This window comes from Acartia tonsa, chromosome 4 (assembly GCF_053477335.1).
Source record: "Acartia tonsa isolate MP-2025a chromosome 4, ASM5347733v1, whole genome shotgun sequence".
In the NCBI taxonomy this organism is placed as follows: domain Eukaryota; kingdom Metazoa; phylum Arthropoda; class Copepoda; order Calanoida; family Acartiidae; genus Acartia; species Acartia tonsa.
In genome coordinates this window covers 13,145,315-13,166,195 of record NC_137263.1, presented here as the reverse complement: position 1 = coordinate 13,166,195, position 20,881 = coordinate 13,145,315, and the positions used below count along the sequence as shown (strand labels likewise).

At 32.5% G+C, this 20,881-nt stretch overlaps 1 protein-coding gene across 1 annotated transcript; it reads right to left on the bottom strand.

Annotated features, from left to right (window-relative positions):
- Positions 1–13,452: 13,452 nt before the first annotated feature.
- On the bottom strand, positions 13,453–15,147 carry LOC145316144 (lysosomal acid glucosylceramidase-like). The gene has a single exon (XM_080156462.1). The coding sequence runs from the start codon at positions 15,082–15,084 to the stop codon at positions 13,519–13,521; it is 1,566 nt and encodes a 521-aa protein (XP_080012588.1). The 5' UTR covers positions 15,085–15,147; the 3' UTR covers positions 13,453–13,518.
- Positions 15,148–20,881: the final 5,734 nt, after the last annotated feature.

Here is a 20,881-nt window from a genome sequence, read left to right as displayed (position 1 = left end):
ATTACAACAAGGATACAGAGATAGAATAATTCAGATAGATGTGTCCACTTCTTATTACAACAAGGATACAGAGATAGAATAATACAGATAGATGTGTCCACTTCTTATTACAACAAGGATACAGAGATAGAATAATACAGATAGATGTGTCCACTTCTTATTACAACATGGATACAGAGATAGAATAATACAGATAGATGTGTCCACTTCTTATTACAACAAGGATACAGAGATAGAATAATTCAGATAGATGTGTCCACTTCTTATTACAACAAGGATACAGAGATAGAATAATACAGATAGATGTGTCCACTTCTTATTACAACAAGGATACAGAGATAGAATAATTCAGATAGATGTGTCCACTTCTTATTACAACAAGGATACAGAGATAGAATAATTCAGATAGATGTGTCCACTTCTTATTACAACAAGGATACAGAGATAGAATAATTCAGATAGATGTGTCCACTTCTTATTACAACATGGATACAGAGATAGAATAATACAGATAGATGTGTCCACTTCTTATTACAACAAGGATACAGAGATAGAATAATACAGATAGATGTGTCCACTTCTTATTACAACATGGATACAGAGATAGAATAATACAGATAGATGTGACCACTTCTTATTACAACAAGGATACAGAGATAGAATAATACAGATAGATGTGTCCACTTCTTATTACAACAAGGATACAGAGATAGAATAATACAGATAGATGTGTCCACTTCTTATTACAACATGGATACAGAGATAGAATAATACAGATAGATGTGTCCACTTCTTATTACAACAAGGATACAGAGATAGAATAATTCAGATAGATGTGTCCACTTCTTATTACAACAAGGATACAGAGATAGAATAATACAGATAGATGTGTCCACTTCTTATTACAACAAGGATACAGAGATAGAATAATTCAGATAGATGTGTCCACTTCTTATTACAACAAGGATACAGAGATAGAATAATTCAGATAGATGTGTCCACTTCTTATTACAACAAGGATACAGAGATAGAATAATAAAGATAGATGTGTCCACTTCTTATTACAACAAGGATACAGAGATAGAATAATTCAGATAGATGTGTCCACTTCTTATTACAACAAGGATACAGAGATAGAATAATTCAGATAGATGTGTCCACTTCTTATTACAACAAGGATACAGAGATAGAATAATACAGATAGATGTGTCCACTTCTTATTACTACAAGGATACAGAGATAGAATAATTCAGATAGATGTGTCCACTTCTTATTACAACAAGGATACAGAGATAGAATAATACAGATAGATGTGTCCACTTCTTATTACAACAAGGATACAGAGATAGAATAATTCAGATAGATGTGTCCACTTCTTATTACAACAAGGATACAGAGATAGAATAATTCAGATAGATGTGTCCACTTCTTATTACAACAAGGATACAGAGATAGAATAATTCAGATAGATGTGTCCACTTCTTATTACAACAAGGATACAGAGATAGAATAATTCAGATAGATGTGTCCACTTCTTATTACAACAAGGATACAGAGATAGAATAATACAGATAGATGTGTCCACTTCTTATTACTACAAGGATACAGAGATAGAATAATACAGATAGATGTGTCCACTTCTTATTACAACAAGGATACAGAGATAGAATAATACAGATAGATGTGTCCACTTCTTATTACAACATGGATACAGAGATAGAATAATACAGATAGATGTGTCCACTTCTTATTACAACAAGGATACAGAGATAGAATAATTCAGATAGATGTGTCCACTTCTTATTACAACAAGGATACAGAGATAGAATAATACAGATAGATGTGTCCACTTCTTATTACAACAAGGATACAGAGATAGAATAATTCAGATAGATGTGTCCACTTCTTATTACAACAAGGATACAGAGATAGAATAATTCAGATAGATGTGTCCACTTCTTATTACAACAAGGATACAGAGATAGAATAATACAGATAGATGTGTCCACTTCTTATTACTACAAGGATACAGAGATAGAATAATACAGATAGATGTGTCCACTTCTTATTACAACAAGGATACAGAGATAGAATAATTCAGATAGATGTGTCCACTTCTTATTACAACAAGGATACAGAGATAGAATAATTCAGATAGATGTGTCCACTTCTTATTACAACAAGGATACAGAGATAGAATAATACAGATAGATGTGTCCACTTCTTATTACAACAAGGATACAGAGATAGAATAATACAGATAGATGTGTCCACTTCTTATTACAACATGGATACAGAGATAGAATAATACAGATAGATGTGTCCACTTCTTATTACAACAAGGATACAGAGATAGAATAATTCAGATAGATGTGTCCACTTCTTATTACAACAAGGATACAGAGATAGAATAATACAGATAGATGTGTCCACTTCTTATTACAACAAGGATACAGAGATAGAATAATTCAGATAGATGTGTCCACTTCTTATTACAACAAGGATACAGAGATAGAATAATTCAGATAGATGTGTCCACTTCTTATTACAACAAGGATACAGAGATAGAATAATACAGATAGATGTGTCCACTTCTTATTACAACATGGATACAGAGATAGAATAATACAGGTAGATGTGACCACTTCTTATTACAACAAGGATACAGAGATAGAATAATACAGATAGATGTGTCCACTTCTTATTACAACAAGGATACAGAGATAGAATAATACAGATAGATGTGTCCACTTCTTATTACAACATGGATACAGAGATAGAATAATACAGATAGATGTGTCCACTTCTTATTACAACAAGGATACAGAGATAGAATAATTCAGATAGATGTGTCCACTTCTTATTACAACAAGGATACAGAGATAGAATAATACAGATAGATGTGTCCACTTCTTATTACAACAAGGATACAGAGATAGAATAATTCAGATAGATGTGTCCACTTCTTATTACAACAAGGATACAGAGATAGAATAATACAGATAGATGTGTCCACTTCTTATTACTACAAGGATACAGAGATAGAATAATACAGATAGATGTGTCCACTTCTTATTACAACAAGGATACAGAGATAGAATAATTCAGATAGATGTGTCCACTTCTTATTACAACAAGGATACAGAGATAGAATAATACAGATAGATGTGTCCACTTCTTATTACAACAAGGATACAGAGATAGAATAATTCAGATAGATGTGTCCACTTCTTATTACAACATGGATACAGAGATAGAATAATTCAGATAGATGTGTCCACTTCTTATTACAACAAGGATACAGAGATAGAATAAAACAGATAGATGTGTCCACTTCTTATTACAACAAGGATACAGAGATAGAATAATTCAGATAGATGTGTCCACTTCTTATTACAACAAGGATACAGAGATAGAATAATTCAGATAGATGTGTCCACTTCTTATTACAACATGGATACAGAGATAGAATAATACAGATAGATGTGTCTACTTCTTATTACAACATGGATACAGAGATAGAATAATACAGATAGATGTGTCCACTTCTTATTATTGGCGCTAAATTTACGTAAATTTTCAAATTGATTGTCAATTCAATCCATTCGTTAGTTTTTTTCCCCGCTGAACAATTGATTATAAAGTTTCAAATTCCACTGGCGGTATTTTCATACAATTCCAAAGTGTCGATTAATGTTCGAAAAGGTTTATGAATATTAAATTGTTTATCTAAAGATGTAATTAGAATATTCCTAATTAGAGAGGGCGCCCTCATTGGACACACGGACGTTTTAAGATATAGTGCAGCTACATAACTTACTCGGTTCGTATCGTATACTTCAAACAAATTAAATTTGAATAAACGAGACCAAAATGATTATTTTTCTTCCTATATTTCAATACTAGCGGCTACGCCCCTAGAGGTTTAATTCTCTACGATACCTAGCTATGTTGCTTTCAAGTCACTACGACACACAGACATCCTGTTACTTTAATATAAGGATAATTCTAACTCTAACTCAAAGAGAAACATAAATAACAACAAGGATGACAACAACAATAAAACTAGTAATTAACAATTTAGACAGACAGACGAACATTAACAAGCATAGACAAAAGAAAATAGGGAAGCTGTTAAGTCATAATGATAACGAATCATGAATTTGATCATGGCTCGGCAGCTAAAGCCACAGCTTAGACAAAACTGTGCGGATTTGAGAAAGCAGCCACAATTAGCCACACTCCGAAGCTAATGGCGTATCAGCCGAACCCTGAATTTTCTCCAATTTAATTTTTAAAATATTTATATCTAAATTGAAACATAAGTTTGTACTTTTAATAAAATTATACATTTCTAATATGCAAACAAACCAAGAAAAACCGAAAACACACTAAATTCTATTTGAATGAAATATTACAACATAAAAACTTCAAAACACTGCTTTTGAAGGGCCAAAAATGGCACCTCAAAGATCCCCGTGTGTGTGTGTGTGTGTGTGTGTGTGTGTGTGTGTGTGTGTTTGTGTGTGTACAACCCTTTCAGAATTCTGAATAGATGAATTTGAATCAATGGAAGAAATTTCCATCCATCTCAATTGAATTATCAAACATTGAAATAAATGATGTTATAATGTCTAGTATAATGTGATGTTAAGTAAGAGTTTAATGATTTTGTTAAGATAGACACCTCCCTAGAAGATTGGTTCTTTCTTGCTGCCATACCATACTGATTCTATACCACAAAATTACTTCAAGTTAAAACAAGGATGACATCATCCTAAATAAGTCAGTTAGACAGACGAAGATAACTAAAAATCTATTGTCAACTTAGGAATGCCAAATTGTCCTATAATAATAACCGCGTCAAATTGTACAGGATATATTTGTCATGTAATAAAATGCTACGCTTTTACATTATACCTTTTTCTTGCAGGAATCCACGTGCAAGATTTGTAATTTAGAGGACTATATGGAGGGTCTTTAAAAATATATAAAGACGGACACACCATATGTAGAAAAAGACTCGCTTTTGAAAAGTTCCTATGTTCAAAGCTGCTCGATGAATAATAACAGTAAAAATCAGTAAAATTTTCAGTACATATATATATATATATATGTTTATATTTGGTCATTTTAAGGTCAAGGCACGACCATGTAATTCAAATTTTATCTTTGAAGAGTAATCTTTGTTACCCATTTTCTTAAATGGTTTTAAAAATTAAAACAATGTATTTAACTGTTATTTACTAAGGATATAGTGATACGTACATGGAAGAAAAAATTACAATACAAAAATTGTAATCTTCACTACATAGTATTTTCAATTAGCATTTTTTTTTATTTTCAATAATTAGTTTATGAGCGGCTGCGCTCCTAGTAAATAGTAACTCATATATCGAAAGGGAAAGAAAAAAAAAGAAAAATAGCCCAAAACTACCCAAAGACTTCCTAAAATGGTGAACTCAAATGCTTAAGTAAAATTCTTACTACTTTATTTAGTAGGATTTAATTTACATTTACATAGCTTTTTTAATAAGACTTAAAAGGTGTCATAAAATAATCTGAGAATCAACCCCCACAAATTTTGAAAGAATATAATTTTAAGTGAAAAAGTTATGAAGTAATTTAAAAACATTTATATGTAAAAGATTATGCAAAAAAAGTTTACATGAAGCAGGCTAAAATCACGATTTTTAAACAAAAATGCTAATATTACTATAGTAGGCCTCTAAAAGCAATCATATTCAATATAACAAAAAATTTACATTTATTATGTAATTTTTGCCCAGTTTAAAAATTTTCTAGCGAGTATCAGCAAGCCTGCTCTAAAATAATTGATGTAATGTCGATAAATCTTTTTTTTGTTAACATCCGACGATGGTATGTGGTCAATTATTAAACAATTTTCAATTGAAGTGGCTTTATTGCATGCTTGAAAATTAAATTCACACGCGTCCTAGTATAGTTTTAGGATATTCAATCATTAAATTTAACCCAAGGGTTTTAGGCTATTTCACTGCCCCTCCTCTTCCCAGATGCTAGGGGCGCAGCCGCATATAGTATAAAAAGTACATAAGATATTTGGAAAATTTTACTTGCCTTTCCGTTTTTTGAAAATATCTTTTGTTTGTTTCCTAATATCACTGAAAAATAAAGAAAAGAAAAAACTAAATTATTCCTTGAAAAATGATTTGAAAATTTAATATTTTAACGAAAAAAAATTAAAAAGACCAGATAAAAGGAAGTAAGATGGCAATACCACTTGAACTAAACTTTTTCTTAAAAGAGGGAGGGAAGGTGTTCATACTTTTATACCAATATTTTTTTATATCAATTAACATAATTTTAGTGGAATTAAGCATTTAATTCTATAGACCAAAAAACTGGATTTTATATGTGATTAAAAAATGAAAAGCTTGATTTTTCATTTAACAAGAATAAATAATTTCATATGTAGCGTGGCAATAACAAAATTACTCAATTTAGGATAAAATAATAATATTTGATTAATAATTTTTGTATTCCTTTTTGTCTTTGTAAGTTAGTGATTCATATCAAAAGCTGTGCAGCTTATATCAAATATAAATTGACGTAATGTAAATTACAATTACAGACAATTTTTCACGAATATTTAAAAAAAAAACATAAAATCAATACCATTTTGTTAGCCCGGTCCTTTAGTCTAACAAAACTGGTTTTAATCTTATAATTTTTCTTTTTACTTTTCGATGAAAGCTGTTTATAATACGATGCGATAAATAACTATCATTTATTTCTAATTTCGTGCCCTCTTTGTCTATTCAAACCCAGCCAGAAACGTCGTAAGGATATGCATACGACGTTTCTGACTGGGAAGGATATGATTTTTTTATTCATCTGTAGAGACGACAAGCAGCAGACCAAGAGCCCAGCTTCTTTTTTCCCAACTTTCCTGGCCCTGCCGAACCCAATCCTATCAGGGCTTTCCTGACTCTAATCTAACCTATCTGAAATTATCTTAATAGAATAATTTTCTTCTTAAAATTCCTTTTTGGTAAATTATTTTGTTGTTTTTTCAAAAAACCTTGAACAGCAAAAGGCACTCCCAGTCAAAATAAAAGTTGGCTCATGAAAAAGATGATACAATCTCAAGAGTTTACTATGGGGTGCCTTGGTTTCCGAAAAAAATATGTTAAAGCATGATTTGAGTGGCTGTCTAATTAAAGAAACGTGCTGAGAAGAGTCAGTGTGCAGGAATCTAATAGGATATGACAATTGCCGATGATTTCATGTACATCCCCAATGATGACACACTAAATTACCCCTTCTGTAAACTAAAATTAGTGATTAAAAGTTTGAACACTCACCTTATAAAACCAACCAATCTAAATTCAGTAAAAGTCCCCAAAGTTGCAAAGTTGGTAAGCCAACGAATAAGAAAACGTTATTATAAAACCTTGGGGACTAGTGTAATAAACAGCCCATTGTCTCCTCACTCACTGTTCAGTTTGTGCTTTCGAGACAATTTGGCGAACTTAATAGGTAATATTATTGAAATTAATTACAGAAATAATACTTTAAGCGGAAGAGATGGGACACCTGTACTATACATAGGATGGTCAAATAACGGCACATTAGTTACTTTTTACTCAGTCAAATTTCACACCTACTTTGGTACGTACGACCAGGGCATTAGGGATAAGATATGATGCAAAAAAATTCCTAGAAATTATTCAATGGATATAGGATATACATGAATATATTGACTGGGGGAAATTTAGCTTGCTAACATGGATATCGTTTATTGGTCAGTTCGTTCATTCAGTAGGAGGGGAGGTGATTTGGCAAAGGTTGTTATCGTTATTTTGGCCAGCTGCAAGAATCACTTTATCAGAGTACATGAAAATCTGGTGCAACATCTTTGTAGAACTAGAATTCTTTAGTATAAAGGTTAGCTTCTTTTTCTCCCCTATCCTCTAAGTTCTACTCATAAAATCTAAATGTTTATGTTTGTTAGGGTATGAAAAATTTTTGCTAAAAAGTTCGTTCACCTAGTAGGAGGGGAGGAGATGGGTAAAGGGAGTAGAAGAGAAACGTTAATTTAGCCCGATTCAAGTTTCACTTTATTAGAAAATATGAAAATCCTTTTAATAATATATAAATTGTTGTAGTCTGGTATGAATATGAAAAAAGTTTTATTTATTTGATAAACCCCATAAACCCCTATCCCTGGGTGTAAAAAAAAGGAGGGGTCATATGGGAAGTGAAATAATATTTTGTCCAGTTAAGCCGGAGGAGGAGGAATGGGGAAATGATAAATCGCACATGAACAGTTATTGGATACCAATAATGAGAAGATAATTTGTATAGTTTGATTAACAAAAGTCTATGTATTGATGGTTTAACTGTTTTAGTTATTTGTTTCGGGGTTGGGAGGTTTAATCCCCCTCTAGAACTTTAAAACCACTAAAAAATACCCCCAAAATGGAATTTACCCCCTCAGGGACGTCCAAAAATTTTGGGGGGTTAATCTTTACTTCATAGAGGCATTTTATTATTTAGGGGGGGGGGGTACAAATTGAAAATCCAAAATTTTGGGAGTGCCTACGGCACCCCCAAATTCATTTGGGGGGGGGGGGGGGGGAGAGTAATCACCCCTTTAACCCCCCCCCCTCCTTGGACGTCTTTGTAACCCCTCTCCCAATATTCAGATTTTGTACTCCTAAGTAAATGTCAAAAGCATGGACGTCCCCGGCTCGGCTGGACCGATTGGGTTCTACTTAACAGTGAAGATTCTTAAATGTCCCGCGCATAGGTTTGTATCTTGGGGGGAGGGGGGGGCGATGAGTTCAGCCCATTGAAGAGAAAATAACCCCTGGAAAACATCCCCTCCCCCCTACCCAAACCTAAGTCGACCTGAAAAGTACACGCGCGATATAAACTATACAAATCTTATTGAATTATTGTAAGTGTGTGAGTTAATGATATACAGCAGATACCATTTGCATTGTAATCAAAGTCTTTACGTGGTCAAATGCATCTTTTTTTGTGGCGAAACTTCTCTAAAAGTGTTATATGTAGAAACTACACCTACCCCAATCACGTGACTTTCTTCAAATTTACAAAAAGTAGTAAGAATTCACTTCCTAAACCCTACCTAACCCAACCTAGCTTAGATAACATATCAGGACAAAATCTAAAAGCAAAATGATAGCGAATAAAAATGACAGTAACAACAAATTATATTTACCTCGACATTAGGACCATATATTACAAAAGAATCTAAATTTTAGAGACAGCAATACTATTCTCAAACAATAGACATTTTTATGTTGATGCAATTACAGCAAAAGCATTTGATAGCAGAGAGAGAGGGGGCATTGGTCTGTTTACACTAGTACCGAAAGTTTTATAATGACGTTTTCTTATTCGTTGACTTAACAACTTTGGAGACTTCAGTGAATTATTATTGGTTGATTCATTAAGTTGAGTGTCAAACGTTTCAAACACTGATTTTAATCTATAGAAGGGGTAATTTTGTGTATCATCATTGTGGATGTACATCATTTTAATTACTTTAGCTAATGTCATATCTCTTTAGGTCTCGGATTTTACAGGGTCTCTGTATTTCTAACTAACTTCCTGTTTGTTTGTGCAATTTTGTACCGCCTCATTCTTGGTTATTATGTAATGTTAATTAATACGCAACACAGTGGATTTCATATGAAAAATACTAAAAAAAACACAAACAAAAATGACAAAATCCATAACAAAGCTCTTGGACAGTCAAAACTGAATAAGAACTAATAATAAATGTTTATACGGACATACTTACATTCTCAGGTCTTGATTATAGAAATAGTTCGTTTACAACATTGTACATTGTTGTTAAAGGAATCTGTATCCAAAAAATCAGATGAATAGGATAATTTAAACGTTCAAAGCTATTGTCAAAAAAGAATAATTCAGCATGTTTTAACGGATGTACGGACTCTCTGGCAATGATTATAGAGTTGCTAAACTTCATAAATCATATCTAATTGTTAAAGGAATCATCATGCAAAGTTTGAAAACGATAGAAAGGATAAACACTTTTAAAAATGGCATTAAAAGGCATGATGCTTTAGAATCAAAAAACAAAATTGTGAGAGAGGTATTTTTTTTAGGGGTGATTTTTCTTAGGTATTTTTGAGAAGCTGCATTGAAAATGAGATTCATATAGGTAGTGTGGTTAATGAGATCTTAAAATTTTGTAATTCTTATAAACCATTTTTAACTGAAATTAGCCTTTCCTTTAATTTTTCAGCAATTTTTAAGAGAGAAAATTACGACAATAAAGGTCATTTATCTTGAAACCCATAGAAATCCTACTTCCGTTTTAGATTTACTGTTGCAAGTTTCATATCAATGATTTTATATAATACTAATCACATACTGTACAACAGGATGGAAGGGATATCGTATCTGAAAAAAATATTTGAAATCATTAAGAAATGTATTATTTCCTTGTCTTCAAGACTGTTATTGGTAACTGCGCAACCAAACCTTTCATATAGTTATACAGGATAGATAAGGCCTTTAGATAATTTGGAACAGCTAGAATAATGCATGAGAATAACAAGTCTAAAGAAAACACACGTAAAATTTGGGTCTTTTGGGGGTCTTAGTTTTTCCTCTTCATTTATAGATCTTTTGCATATTCTAATGAAACCGTAGGGCCGGTTTGCGACCTTTCGCTCGGACGCTAGCATCATTAAAGGTTAGCAAAAATCACCTTGAGGCTAAAGGTTAAGCAAGACTTTTTACATTGTTATAATATTTTTTAAAATTATTTTTCTATAGATACGAAATCAATTTATTCTAGATTTTATAAATTTAAGCGTTAAGATTTTGTTTTATTTAATATTGATAGTGTAGAATATACATGGATATTATGACAGGGGAAAAATTGTCATCAATTTAGGCTGCTTGGATTGACATCATTTATTGGTCAGTTCGTTCATCCAGTAGAAGGGGAGGGGATGGGTTATAGAGGGTCAATGGGAGGAATCGTTTTTTTAGTCAGCTACAAGTTTCACTATTAGAGTACATGATAATATGATGCAAGATCCAAATAATAATAAATCCATTATAATATTGATAGTGTAGAATACATAAATTGTTTGTTGAAGGAAATGTCTCGTTGAGAACATTTTAATTGTCCTTGTGTAATCTCCAAATAAAATTAATATAAAAGTTTGATAAAATTTTCTATAAATGAAAAGACAAGGTATAATTCTACTTTTGGTGCTTTCCCTTTTTGTGCCTAACCCCTTCTGAAGCTCCTAACCCTGCTTGGCCCATTTCAACAGAAGCAATTTAGCCTTACTAACCTAAACTATAATCTGCTGCAGCCAACCGCAACCAACAATAACCCCGGACCCCAACCATCCGCGAAGCCATGCGATTTTTGCAGTCTCAGCATAACAAGCGGCTCCGAAGAAGCCTAAACCATCATCAGTCACAGGCACCAAATCTTAATACACCCATCCCCAGTCCTAATCACCCTTACCCACCCTCAGAAGTAACCACTTGAAGCCATATTCAGCCGCAGACGCAAAACTTAATACAGCCACAGCTGTATCATTGTTTGCTTTAATCTTTACTAGTTATGCTCGTACTCATTCTTGTTTACCTTCCCATCTAATAATTATATGTTAGCATTTGTCAGAATAATTATTATTAATATGCATTAATAAGGTTCATATTTTACCATAATCACGTTTGCTGTGTGCATCTTTCGGACATATTATTACTTGTTTTGTAAGCTGTAATGAATTAATCTTTAAAAAGCTGCAAAATTGGTATCCAAACATTTCAGCCACTTAAAAACAAACAGCAAAGTTTACTTAGTTTAATAATAGATTTAAACTAAAAGAAGCTTCACAAGAGAGTTGAACTATATTGGTTCAAGCGGTTAGAGAGATCTTTTAGTATAAACAGACAGACATACATACTTCCTATCTCCTTTATGCAATGGCCAATGCAAAAATTTAATTTTGCAGTTTTTCAAAATAAACAGTCGTGACATTGAAGAATATTTGGGTATTTTCAAACATAATGTATTCTATATACATATCATTTTTTGCACAGAAAAAAGTAGTAAACTTATTTTGCGTTTTTGTTAATATTTCAACCTAAAAGAAAAATAAATAAAATCTAATTGATTATCCCCCCCAAACCCCCCCAAAAAAATCTGTAACGTAAATAGTCCTAATTTTAAAATTTCTCCCTCCGATCATAAATTTACTATTATAGGAGGTAACAAAGACTTTTTGTCTGAAACTGAAGATTTTGATAACCTCTAAACCTACTGACTTCTCCATTCTAGGGATGGTTTTAGGCCATTTTTCATCCCTTCTTGGACTCTTCGACTAAAAAAAACCATAGAAGCAAAGGGCGCAACTGCTTGTACATAATACAAATGCATTCGGTATGATTTTTTTGCGTAAAAAGGAATTAACTGTATACTGTATGGACATAACTTAAATAAATATTACTTGAGTATAATAACTTTGACTGCGCCCTACCTCTATTGAAACCGCCTGTATTATCTAAAGCTATTAATTACCCAATAATTACCACATTATCTTCAAACCTTACCAACTAAAATCTATCATACGTATGTGTAATTATAATGTATTGTAAATTAATGCTGTATGTATGAAATTAAAAAATTCTTTCACAAGAAAATTTTCATTCGGTTAAACTTCCAAAGCCAATTAGTAACCAATAATAGACAAGGATATGTTAACCTAAGAAAATCTTATCTTTTCTGTCCCAACACCCAAGGTATTCGGTAAAGTTATATCTAACGAACAAAAATCTTCTTATTGCATGACTCTTGTCTTAAAGTTCTTATTTTGGTATGGTTGCGATTTTCATAGGCCAGTGCATTCCCCCTACTCGCGAGTCGTACTCTTAATGTTACGTGTCTGAAATAGAAAAATTAGGTATTAATAGGATGCAGTGTGGCATTCATAACTCTAATACCACGGTTTAAATAAATATTCATTATATTCTTTACTAGTAGTAATTACGGCATGCTACCTTACAATTTAAAAAAAAACACGATAATTTTGTAAAAGTTTAAAGCAAACAACATTTTTACTTTATGTGCCATATTCACAGTGTTCAATAAATTTATGAGTTATACCTTATAATATAATTGTTTTAAGAAAAGCGGATTAAATTTGAGGCTGAGATGCGGCTGCCAAGCTCTGGTTATAAGCATAAAGTTATATTATATATTAAGATCAGTTATAAAAATTGACTTTTTTGTGTGGTTAGACGATAAGATGGACTTAATGTAGGAAAGCTTTTAAAAATTCGGACTTAGTCGAATAATTATTTCTTTAGAATATTTACTAAATATGGCTTTTTTATAATGAATAAATGTTTACTATTATAAACGTTATAATAAAATAAGATTAATTTATGGAGCAGCCTTTATTAAAAATATTATTAAATGAAGCTTAGAAAATAAAAACAAAATGTAAATCAATTCCAAACTAAAGTTTGTACAGATTCAGGTTCAATATTGAAAGTCTCAGAAATCCTGTCTCCATCCCTGATATACACAGGAACAGGCCCCTCCAGGTGTCTGTTCGTGGCCACTATTGCAATGGATCCATCCGGTCTCTCAAAGGCAACAACCTGGAGGCTAATGCTGTTATGTCCTCCAAGATCCAGCTGGATTCTCACAGAATTTTCAGGTAAAAACTTGCTAAAATGTCCGAGGCCATAATACATAGGATTCTTGTAGAATTGGTCCTTCTCAGCATCAACAATGATTGGTGCATCCACAAAGTTGTTTGCCCAGTTGGGACCTCCAGTCATGCTGAGTGCCAGGTTCCAATCTGTCCACCCAACTGACCAGTGCTCTAAGTCCTCAATGATGTTGCTGATGTAAAGCTGACCCCTGTACCAGGAGCCCAGCATTACCTTTTCCAAATCCCAGGGAAATGATCCTGTGCACGCCTCTGTGTACATGATAAATTTGTCAGGATAGAATTCATGAGTATCATCAAGATCTTCAGCAAAGCCTAGGAAGTCAGTATACCAATGGACCCCAAAGCCTGACACATACTTAGCAGCTTTCGGGTTGGACATGATTATTCGAGACCATTGACGAATAAATGGCCTCTGGTCATCAATGGTGATAAGTTTAATGCCTGCGTATCCAGCTTCTTCCAAGGCTGGACCTAGATAATCTCCAATGAAATCTGCCAATGTTGTTGCATTCCAGCCCATACAGTTGAAGGAGAAGTCAGGTATATTACCATCCAGGGGTTCATTCTGAGATGTCAGGCCCCAGAAATCAATTCCCTCTTCTTTATATGAATCAAGGTACTTGACAAAATAATTTGCCCAGGATTGATAATACTCAGGAAGAAGATATCCAGAACCGTTGATGGCGTTGTTGGACTTCATCCAGGCCGGGGCTGACCAGGGGCTGGCAAACAGCTTGATATCTTTCTCAGAAACAAACTGAGCCTGTTTGATGAAGGGAATCTTGTAGTCATAATCATCATGTGTAAGACCAAAAGTACTCAGCTCCACATCACCCTCAGTATCACAAAGAGTGTAGGCTCTGTCAGAGAAGTCACATCCACCAATGTTTGTCCTGCCAACACCATACTCGAGACCAGTGGAACCATAATAGGCCTTGATAAGATTGAGCTGTGCCTCAGGACTAAGGTTGGCAATGTTGATACCAGCTGCATCTGTGAAAGCCCCACCAAAGCCAATAATACTCTGGTATTTCTTTGATCTGTCAACATACAACTCAATGACATCAGCTTGGTTATCCAAATTGTGTACCTGCTCAGGCATCAGCCATTCTACCCGCCTTTCATCAAATCTAAGACCAGCATCGTTGGATGTAACACCAAGTATACTTTCACTGGATGCAGGCGTAGGAGTGTATTCATCACAATAGGTACTGTTACACACACAAACATGGGAAGAGTGCCCAAATGACAGGGGAACACATGGCGAGGCCTCCAAAGCTGGCAGGAGGACAGCCACGACCAGAAGCAACAGAATCATTTTCATGACTGACATAAATAAAGACAGCTGGACATCTACATTTTAAAAGATTTATCAAACTGTATGTTTTACATTAAATTCTGCTATTTTGTATAGAAAAACTAATGTGTAAGTAGGGCTTGTCTGTGCGTCAGATTTAAGAAGATAACTGGTTGCAGTCGATTACAATAAAAAATAAGCAATAAAGCTGTATTTTGTATTATACATTGCATTGATGGAATGATAAAATAAAATAAAAACATACATAAAAAACATGAGGGTGATATAAGTTCAAAAAATTAGCCATTATCATAAATTGTTTATCAGTCTAAAGAAAAAGATAAGAAAATGTCAAGTGCGTCGAGTATGAAAATTTAACAATTAACAAAATTTGAAGCAGGAAGGAAGGGGACTGTATATTACACTAGTCCCAAAAGTCTCATAATAAAGTTTTCTTATTAGATGGCTTTACATCCTTGGGAATAATTATTGAATTTTAATTGGTTGGTTCATTAAGTTAAGTGTCAGAAGGGGAAATTGTGTGTATCATCATTGGGGATGTAGATAAATTTATCAATTGTCTCATCCTTTAGAACCTTACATATTAAGATAACGTTGCTATGGATTTAAATGGTGAACATCTCTTTCTTGTAAAAAATCAGTTGTAAAACTCAAAGTAGCAAATTATGTTTTAAAGGTTAAAAAAAACAATCACTATAATGGCATTGAAATTAAATTATCTAATAATAATATTTTTAAAATGGATTTATTGTATCTTACACCAGATTATCATGTTCTCTAATAATGTGAATCTTGTAGCGGGCTAAAATGACGATCCCCCTAAATCCATTTACCCCATTCTCTACCCTCATACTGGATGAACGAACTAACCAATAAATGAGGACAACTTTTCTCCTGTAATAATATCCACGTATATTGATTCTGAATCTACATCTATTATTTTTAATATTAAGAAAAAAATATAATAATACTTCTTCCTCTATTTTAGACGTAATTTTAACTTTTGGTTATGTAATTTATGCGAAAGTGATTGCACATCGTTTTAAAAAAGCAAATGTCGTAATCAAAGAATTTTAGGCATCAAAATAAAAGAATATGATTGCAAGGATATATAATAATATAATATATATAAATGTTGACATCCTTGCTTAAAATTGTTTGTGTAACAAGAATATATTTTCCAGTATGGCTTTGAAACCGATTAACATCCCTTGGTTCATAACTGGCACTCAGCCATACTTAAAAATCATGTAAATTATCGTATAACAGACAATTTTCCACGAATATCATATACCATTTTTGTTAGCCTGAACATATGGCCCCTTCGGGGTTAACAAAAGTGGTTTAAATCTTATAATATTTAATTTATTATCCAAGGAAAGCTGTCTATAATATTATGCGATAAATGACTATTTATCTATTAATATATATTTAGGCAGTATATCCATAACTACATCTCTGATTGAATAGTAGGATATCTATTGTAAAATTATATCTATGTAAGAGGGTTTCAAAATTCCGTTAAATGGTATTTTAAAACTTGTTGTAGTTAAAAAAAAAAACATCATAAGTATGCTGATGTATTTCTGAGGGGGAAAAGTTTTTAAAACTTAACAGTCAAAATCAAACAATAACACCAAATATGTTTATAAATGTTCAATTTGTTATTATGCATATAACATAGATTATGCCTAGTCATTATATTAAGCACTACCGGCTACGCCCCTAGAGGCCTCTAGGGATACTTGAGAAGGGGGGAGTTGAATCTCAAAACCTAACCTATTTTTTTACTCAAATTTTTTTTTAAAAAGTAAAAAAAATCGGGGGGTTGGATGGGCGACAAAACACAAGACAAACACACATCCTGTTACTTTATTATAAGGATGACATGTCAATCATAACCTATTTTGTTTTGTCCTATCATTTAGTTAATATTAAAATAAGAAAAATAGTATGTAGATTTTTTGTCAGCCTTGACCATATTTTATGTTTATAATATACAGTTGACATAAGCAGTCGAAATTTCATGTCTACAGAAGGCTTTCAAAATTGACATGAAAGTCTGGAAAAATTTGAATAAAAAAAACATGATTTTTGAGCCACTCTAATGTAAATATGAGTGTTGTTGTATAATTTGAATAATAGTGTAACTGTCCAGTTAATTGTTTGTAACATAATATCCTCTGACCAAAATGCGAGTCTGCCTGTAATTTGTCATAATCGAGGAATAAATGTCTAAACGTCTTGTAGAGATATGGAGATAGATACACGTTCCATTCACTAACATCTACAACAGCCCCCCACCCCCAATATTTGGCGGTAAATAAATATAAGGAGGAGGAACATAATCCTTTTACAAAGATGACAGGATATTTATCTGTGTGTCAGTGTACTTAAGAATAACGCTAACCGCTGAACCGATATTGCTCTCCTTACAGTTAAGGACCAACGAAGGTTTATAGCTATTTAATGAAGGGTATATCTGGTATATTTCAGCAACAGTGGCGTGCGACCCGATGGGGGCACTTGGGGCGATCGCCCCCCCCCCCTAGCGCCCAAAACACCACCCCTCTGACCCCCCCCCCCTAAATGTCGAATGACCCTTTTTGCAAAATGACCCAAAAAAAAACAATACTGTTTCAATGCAAATTTGCAAAATGTACAAAATGCCCCCCCACGCCACTGTTCAGCAAGAATGTTTAGTCTTTTTTAGAGGGGGGGGGGGAATCTCAAAACGGGGGCAAAAAAAATTTTTTTTTTTTTATTTTTAATACCCCCCCCCCCCCCACCCATTTTACAAAAATATGGATTACCTTGTGTATATTCCCCTGATAATATGTATTTAGAATTTGTAATGTAATTTACCTCACTGCTGGTTCAAAACTAGAAATATTTACATTTAAAATTTATAAAAGATTAACTGTCCGCCATCCTAGATTGTACATCGCAAATTATTTGATTGTGCATTCTTAAGCATCTTTTTTTCACCCCCAGGTTCATCTAAAAAACTCAAGTCTAATCATAAAAAAATGACAATTATTTCTTTATGTTAAGAAAATAAAAGTAATTGACTACTGATGGAATCTTCCCCCCCAAAAATGTAAAAATTAGTTTTTCCCCTAGGTAACTTTGAATTATCATGTATCCTTAAATTGCTATGAATACAGTACCAAGTTACCAACCATTTATTTAATGTGTTATTTTACAATAGGGCTAATAAATAACATATTCAGAAGTTTTGAGAAAAAAACATTCTTTCTAATAAAGTGGTTTAAATATTAATAAATATGTACATTGATTACATAAATTAGTTTACAAGGTTTTATTCATATCTTTTTCATTTTCTTGTGTACAAAAGAACAATGATTTGATTGATTTGATTTGATTTGATTGTTATAATTCCATGCGGACCAAGAGGTCCATTAAAGGAATATCATATTGTCTCAGGAATCAAGTGTCTATTAACAAATTTTTAACTTTTAAAAGCGTCATTTTCACTGGATTCAAGCATCAATTGAAGTGTTTTTAGTTTTTCTTTAAATTGTTTAACATTTTCACACATTTTCACTTCTGTTGGTAGAGAGTTCCAAAAGTTGATTATTCTGTTAGAGAAAAAGTTTTTTCTCAGTTCTGTTCTTGATTTTTGTGTTTGAAGATTGTATTGACAGGAAGATAAACGGGTGTAGAATATACGTGGATATTATGACTTGGGGAAAATTGTCGTCAATTAAAGTTGCTAACATGGACATTATTTATTGATTAGTTTGTTCATCCAGTAGGAGGTGAGGAGATGGGATAAATGGGGTAGATAGGTGGAATCGTTATTCTAGCCATCTTCAAATTTCACTTAATTAGAGTATATGGTAATCTGGTGTAAGAACCAAGTAATAATCAATCCATGAAACCAACATACTATACTTTTGAAAAATCTTTTAAGTATTAGACTTTTGCATCAAGTGTTGATGAATGAATATGCCCGTTATTAAATTATCTTCGACCATGATGACATCACTTTAAATCATCTCTCATGCAGGGATAGGCAGCCGCAAAGAAGGTGTATCAACTTTTTTTTTATAGCTAGCCGGTTCTTTTAGTAAGTAGTAGATGTAAAATTTTTCATAGAATTCAGATATGCAATCGTTTTTTTTGTAGACCTCTTATTTTTTAAGTAATTTAAGTTTTTTTTAAAAATAATTAAGTCGGTTTTAAGGTACTAAAACGCAACAAAATAAAAGAAGAAAATGGCCAGTAAGAACAAAAATAGTAAGATCTTTAATTTGACACCTTACTTTTAAAATTCTGTTGAGTAATTATTGAAAAAATCTATTTTTTTAACCTCGGTTTAATAAAAACTTTAGACCTAAATATTTTCTCAAACAGACATAAAAAACATGGGTTCATATATACCTTAAGAATCAGAAAAATATTACGAATCCATTGTAAGCAAAATTGAAAAAAAGTAAAAAAATTAAAAATTAAACAAATGGCCAATTGTATTTTTTGTTCAGGCAACACTATCGTCTTCCCTTTTTTACCCCCTCTTTACCCCCTCTTTACCCCCTTCCCATTTTTATACTCAATTCAAGAATTAAGACGTTGCCTGTACAATATAATATGATATTTTCATATAATTCCTTTTATTGTAGTTTATATACTATATTGTAAACTTTTTTTTCAATTTTGCTTACAATGAATTCGTAATATTTTTCTGATTCTAAAGGTATATATGAACCCATATTTTTTTACCTGTGAAATAATAAAATTAAGTTCAAAGTTTTTATTCTCGTGGGTTTAAAAAAATCGATTTTTTCAATAATTACCTGACAGAATTGAAAAAGTAAGGTGTCAAATTAAAGATCTTACTATTTTTGTTCATAATGGCCATTTTCTTTCTTTTTTTTGTTGCATTTTAGTACCTTAAAATCGACTTAATTTTTTTTTTTAAAAACTTAAATTACTTTAAAAATAAGAGGTCTACAAAAAAAACGATTGCATATCTGAATTCTATGAAAAATTTTACATCTACTACTTACTAAAAGAACCGGCTAGCTATAAAAAAAAAAAGTTGATACACCTTCTTTGCAAATAAGAGTTAACGTATTATAGGCAGCTTTCCTCAGATATCAAAATAAAAAAATATAAGATCGGGTCTATTGAAACTGGTTTTAACATTATGATGCTAAAGATGATTTTTCAGTATGGCTGTGAACGGGTTCCAATTCTGCGGTGATTAATCGGTTTCAAGGCTTTACCGAAAATATTTTAGATTTCTATCAAATGTGTTTTTTCTCTTTCTTTACTACTTTTGTTTAAATATTTGTCTCCATTCCCTCACCTTCCACCCCCTTTTCATTGTTTTTGTGGGGGTTGACCTTCTAACCCCGTAAAAGACCCTATAACCTCCCCCACGACCAATAGTTTTCTTAAAAATTGTGGTGCTATTAGTCAAACCAGTTGTGACGATCTTATTAGATATACACATAAAAAAAAACTTGCTATAAATACCAGAGAATTTAAATTTTTATTTCTTTAATATTTCAACGCTCTGAGCATGACTGTAGCAATTTTTATCTGACACAAATTAGGTCTGACATCCTGACAGTCTGACAGATAACTAGCCTATCAGATTTCATTACAGTTGCTCCTGAACTACGCACAAAAGTCAAACTGTATCATCATTACAATATGTTATGTATTTTTTTTGGAGGGGGGGGGGGGGGGAACTACTTCTAAAATTCTGGTAGAGAGGGGAGAACTTACCTTTTTTTATTTTGTTACAATATATCTGTAAGTCCTTATATCCCCTAATTTC

Coding starts and splice junctions, on each gene's coding strand:
- LOC145316144 (XM_080156462.1), bottom strand. CDS start 15,084: ATGTCAGTCATGAAAATGATTCTGTTGCTTCTGGTCGTGGCTGTCCTC.